The 5894-nt window shown below is 46.3% G+C and overlaps 1 protein-coding gene across 6 annotated transcripts in view; it reads right to left on the reverse strand.

Moving 5' to 3' along the window:
- Positions 1-1410: 1410 nt before the first annotated feature.
- The window catches only part of Taz (tafazzin), a 7998-nt gene continuing 3514 nt past the window's right edge, over positions 1411-5894 (reverse strand). The window contains exons 5-10 of one of the 6 annotated variants that reach the window (XM_005370696.3): positions 3603-3683; positions 3482-3523; positions 3186-3248; positions 2979-3031; positions 2523-2600; positions 1411-2405 (exon numbers count right to left, since the gene is read on the reverse strand). In XM_005370696.3, the coding sequence (XP_005370753.1) occupies positions 2304-2405; positions 2523-2600; positions 2979-3031; positions 3186-3248; positions 3482-3523; positions 3603-3683 (419 nt within the window). In that variant the 3' untranslated portion in view covers positions 1411-2303. Of the gene's footprint in view, positions 2406-2522; positions 2601-2978; positions 3032-3185; positions 3252-3481; positions 3524-3602; positions 3684-5894 lie in introns of all 6 variants that reach the window. The other 5 variants (XM_026777814.1, XM_013355008.2, XM_026777815.1 and 2 more) reach the window with 5 other exon arrangements.

Raw genomic sequence — 5894 nt, forward strand, 5'->3', positions numbered from 1 at the left:
CTTTAATCCCAGCACTCAGGAGGCAGAGGCAGGTGGATCTCTGAGTTTGAGGCCATCCTGGTCTACAAAGTAAGTTCCAGGACAGCCAGAGCTACACATAGAAATCCTGGCTCGAGAAACAAAGTTGCTGTGGTCATGGTGTCTCTTCAAAGCAACAGAAACCCTAAGACAGGACTGGAGAAATGGCTCAGGGATTAAGAGCACTAAACTGCTCTTCCAGAAGACCTGGGTTCAATTCCCACATGGCAGTTCACAACTGTCTGTAATTCCAATTCCAGAGGACCCAATACCCATAACAAAACACCAGTGTATATAAAATTTAAAAAAAAAAATTAAGCCGGGCGATGGTGGCGCACGCCTTTAATCCCAGCACTTGGGAGGCAGAGGCAGGCGGATCTCTGTGAGTTCGAGACCAGCCTGGTCTACAAGAGCTAGTTCCAGGACAGGCTCCAAAACCACAGAGAAACCCTGTCTCGAAAAACCAAAAAAAATAAATAAATAAATAAAAAATTAAGGGCTGGTGAGATGGCTCAGAGGTTTAGAGAACTCCCTGCTCTTTTAGAGGTCCTGAGTTCAATTTCCAGCAACCACATGGTGGCTCACAACCATTTGTAATGAGATCTAGTGCCCTCTTCTCGCCCGTAGGCACACATGCAGACAGAATACTGTATACATAATAAATAAATTTTTATTTATTTATTTATTTATTTATTTATTTATTTATTTATTTATTTTTGGTTTTTCGAGACAGGGTTTCTCTGTGGCTTTGGAGCCTGTCCTGGAACTAGCTCTGTAGACCAGGCTGGTCTCGAACTCACAGAGATCCGCCTGCCTCTGCCTCCCAAGTGCTGGGATTAAAGGCGTGCGCCACCACCGCCCGGCAATAAATAAATTTTTAAAAAAGAAAAATTTTTAAAAAAGGAACCCTAAGACACACTCCAAGTGCTGAGATTAAAGGAGTGCACCACCATTCACATCTAATTTTCCTCTTGAGACAGGGTCTCACTATGTAGCTCAGAGATATCTGCCTGTCCCTGCCTTCCACACTTGATTTTAATTTTTTTTTCTTTTTAGTGTCTCACTCAGTATCCCAGGTCAACCTTGAACACTTGGCAAAATTCCTGTTTCAGCCTCCCGAGTGCTGGGATCACAGGTGCATACTACCATGTCTGACTTCACTTGAGGTTTTGATCTAGTTATTAGTCTTATTTTGCCACTATTATGAATCTCTACTGCCATATTTTTAGGGGATTTTCAGGTGATACTGGAAGTCTTGAGTGGCCAGTGCATAGTGAGATCCCAATGTCCATCTACTTAAATGATCTCATTGTATCCAGGCTCAAGGGTCCTGTTTTCTTGTCCAGCAGGGTACTTCCCATCTGCATTCCTACACAGAAGACAGAAGTATAGTGGCATAACACAAATATTTTATTACTCTAAAAACATGAAAACCCAGATCTCAGGACATAGGGGATGTCAAGGCAAAAAGGTTAGAGAAGTATATAGGCCCTGATGCGAGGAGTTCATGTTCAGGTCTTGGGGGCCCTTTTTCTGCCCTCTAACAGAAACATCTAGTTAAGTTTAGCTGGGCTTGAATCCTGGGCCAAGACTTGCTCTTGTTTGGAGGCCACCCAAGGATAAACTTTGCTGTGGGAGAAGCTCAGGTGGAAGAATGACGGCCTTCCCTGAGGATGCTGTAAGCAGCCCCTGGGCAAAGGTAGGCAAGTGGTGGTAGCCCATCCAAGGGGCCATTTGGGTTCTCTTTCTGCATTTATGGCCAGGACACCTATTCTCCTATTAGTTGCTCAACTGCCTGCTTTGCTCCCTTCCAATACTAGCCCCTACCTAAGAGTCTCCTCCCTTCTCTGCCAAGTGTGAGGAACAGCCAAGGCTCTTCTTTTAGTCCAAGAGACCAAGAGGAGTCAGATGCTCAAGGATAAGAAAGAGTATCCAGGCTGAGCAATGGTGGTGCACACCTTTAATCCCAACACTTGGGAGGCAGAGGCAGGTGGATCTCTGTGGTCTGAGGCCAACCTGGTCTACAAACAGAATTTCAGGACAGTCAGAGACACGCTGTCTCAAAACAAACAAAAAAGAGTACCCAGCAGGGATTATATGCCAATCTGTCTGAGTTAAAAGCATCAGTTCATTTTCCAGCCTCAGTTTTGTACAGGGAAGAATCTCAAAGGCAGTACAGAGTCAAGCAGGCTTGGACAGGGTCTTGCACCACTACTTCCCAAACCCTGGAGGTTCCAGTACTCCCTCGGCTAAGGACTTCAGGGCACAGACTGGGCAGGAAAAGCCTATCTTCCAGGCTGGAAGTGGTTGTGGAGCTGTTCCGCCTGCATCTTCAGCTGCTGGAATTCCTCTTGAATGAAGTCAGTGAGGGCTTTCCGCATCTCCACCTGAGAGCAAGGATGGTGCTGGCCTGTACTCCTCAGGGACCATGACTAAGGTGCCCCGGGAGTCGGAGGGGCTGGGAAGGTCAAGGACACCTAGGGGACCCTTGGGTGATAACTCACAGCTGACTTGTTTTCTGCCCGGAGCCGCTCAAGCACAGGAAGTGCACTGAAGGGCTTTCCAATCAGCACGGTGATTTTCTGTAAGGAGGTAGGTCATCAAGGATGACAAGGAGCCTATAGTTCCAGCCCAAACAATGTGGTAAGTCAGAGCCAAGCCTTGCCTAATGGGTTTGGTGCTCTTGAAAGCCACTCTCCCTCTTTAAAATAGGCAGCTGGGCTTGGTGGTATCCAAGGGACAGCCTAATCCTGAGATGACCTATCCTGCTCTACCTTGTATCCCACCCCATCTGATTTTCAATTCTTATTCTAAAGGCCTTACTTCCAGAAAAGTCCCTCCCTCCCCAACTACATGCTCATGTTCAGCAAATTCTCAACCAATCCTTTATAGTATGGGCTAGGAGACACAGGGTAGATAACAGGCAAATAGACAGACAAGAGCCAGAAGTGCCTACCCACCTGTCCAAATCGGGGGAAGTAGGGTGGGCTATTAGGGAGGACGTCATTCATTCCTGTAGCACAATGGATAGAAAGCCAGCCATTGGGGGAAGTAGTACACCAGGGTACCAGGAAGAGAGTCCCAGGTACTTCTCTCAGCCATCCAACCCACAATCCCCTTTAAAACATCTAAGAAAGTCCCCTCCCTACCCCCAGTCCCTGGCTCACCAACATGCCATAGTGGCAGGATGATGGGGTTTAGATGACACTCAGCAATCAGCCGTCCAATTCCTACTTAGGAGAGAGGCAGAAGCATTGGCACAAGTTGGGCCAAGCTGCCCTGCCAATCTTTGGCCAGTGTCATTTCTACTGTCTCTCAATTAAAAGACTAGTCCTTGACTCACCACCTGTCCCATTCCCACTGTCCCTGACACATCCACCAGAGAGGGGAATGAAGCCGGGAACTCACAGGGCCATCTTTGGATGGGGTACTTGGCTGTGTCAACTTGAACAGCAACACTTACCCCACTTGAAGCGCAGAAACTCAGAACTCATGTTTACTTTCCCTAGTGAGAGAAGACAGAGACAAGGCTTGGAATCTGAAACCATGCATGCTGAAGGACCCTGACCAAGCGCCCAACTGACCTTCTGGAAAGATGTGTACCCAGTCCCCATGGTTAAGCTTCTCCAAAATGAAGTCCATCCCTTTCTGGTAGACACCATCTCCTGCAGAGAAAGATCTGTTCTCTTTGATCCATTCTCTGGGGAAGATATCAAGCTCTCCAAACCTCGGTGAACTAGATTCACACATCAGGGGCCCACTCCTGATCCACCCTAATTAGGATGGAGGCAAAAGTTCATCCCCTACAGCACCATCCATAGACACCGCCAACAACTATTTTCAGAGTCTGTTCCTCCCTGCTACCCTGACCCTCCACATTTTTGGTTTGGTTATATCCTCCTCTCAAGATGGGCATGGAGGCTCATGCCTATAATCCCAGCACTTGGTAGGCTGAATCAGGAGAGCTGTTGTGAGTTTGAGGTCAGGATGGGCCACAGAGTATAACATCCTATATCAAAACAAAACAATGTCTTCTCAACCTCTTAGTGCCTGTCATGTGCAAACAGCACCTTCCTTTTCTTTTCTGAGACAGATATTACTATGTAACCCAGGCTGAATCAATTTTTTTTTGTTTCTTTTTTTTCTTTTTTGGTTTTTCGAGACAGGGTTTCCCTGTGGCTTTGGAGCCTGTCCTGGAACTAGCTCTGTAGACCAGGCTGGCCTAGAACTCACAGAGATCCACCTGCCTCTGCCTCCCAAGTGCTGGGATTAAAGGCGTGCGCCACCACTGCCCAGTGGCTGGCTCAAATTTGTGGCAATCCTTTTACCTCAGTTTTCCAGGTGCTGGAATTACGGGTGTGCATCAAGACACCTGGCTAAACAGTATCTCTTACTGAAATGATAACCATGACAACTCCACCTCCTTCTTCCACAACAGCCTGCCCTGCTGGAATCTGCCCCACCCCAACACACACCCATTTGCTGGCAGCTAATCAGCTCTTAGGAAGCCACCACTTTGACCTTCCTTGAGGTTTCTGGACCAAGGTGTAACACTTCAGTAAACAGAAAACACAGAAGAGACAGGGAAGTTTGCTAGGGAGGACCTATTGGTATTTCAAGGCCAGCTGGGTTTCTGTGAGACCGCAGCTCAAAAAACAAACAAAAAGATTGAAACAAACTGAAAACAGGAGTCAAGCTGCCCTGAGCTAGTAAAACCTTGGACACATTCTGAGATGATCACACTAGATTGAGGAATGGTAAAAACAAACCTGGATCATCCAGGTAGCCCATCTATCAGTCACACTATAGATGTAGAGACCTAATGCCTTTTGCTGGCTAGCAACCTTGAATCACCTAGATATAGTAAGACTCTCCACAATAGTGGAAGAATAACCATAGGGTGAACAGAACCAGGAAACGGAAGGGAGGAGGTTGACAAAATAGGTAAATATCCTAATCTTATAAAATGGGACGGAGGAGGGTGTCTCGCAGGAGACAGAGAAACACTGGAGCTATCTCAGGTCAGTACTGTTCTCTGTAAGCCTGCTGTTTGGAAAATGTGGTTAGGGATTCAGGAGTCTCAGTCCAACCTCAATAGGGACCTGATCTGGCAGCTCACTCAGGGGCCAGAAGTGGGAATGATTTCAGGGAACAGAAAGAAACACAGGTTTCCTATTTGGAATGGCGGAACACAGAGCAAGGGTAGTAACTAAAGGTGTTTGCTCCTCTAGCAAAACCCACTGGTATAAAACCCTCTGAGCTTGCAACAGGCAAGTAAAAAGGATAATATGCCTTTGGAACAGGCTTACACTTTTTAGCTTTTGCAAATGCTATTTCTACTTATGTAAAATCACATCTTCAGTGCTTAAAGGTCAACCTACAAAGTCTTAGAGAAAAATGGTTTAACACAGAAACTGTATCGCAAACTCTGTTTCAGTCACATGTAATTAGATCTTTGCTGTCCTTGAAATTAATGTTTCATTTTCTAGCTTTTGTTTTATATATTTTACAATTCTAGGAATAGAACAAAGGGCTCTGTGCCAGAAAGGCACAAATTGTACCAATGAGCCACATCTCTAGCCCTCAATTTTTCTGTATGTGTGGGCACACAGTTGTATACACACACACACACACACACACGTGTGTGCACATGGGCTTTCTTTGAGACAGGGTCTCTGTCTTCAGTCCCAGCTGGCCTCAAATTCATGGTAAATCACCTACTTCCACCTCCCAAATACAGGGAATACAGGTATAGGCCACCATACCTAGTTTTTTTGTTTAAGACAGGATTTCTCTTCTTAGCCCTGGCTGTTTTGGAACTAGCTCTGTAGACCAGGATGGCCTCAAACTCAGAGATTCACCTGCCTCTGACCTCT

This window comes from Microtus ochrogaster, unplaced genomic scaffold (assembly GCF_000317375.1).
Source record: "Microtus ochrogaster isolate Prairie Vole_2 unplaced genomic scaffold, MicOch1.0 UNK85, whole genome shotgun sequence".
Lineage (NCBI taxonomy): Eukaryota > Metazoa > Chordata > Mammalia > Rodentia > Cricetidae > Microtus > Microtus ochrogaster.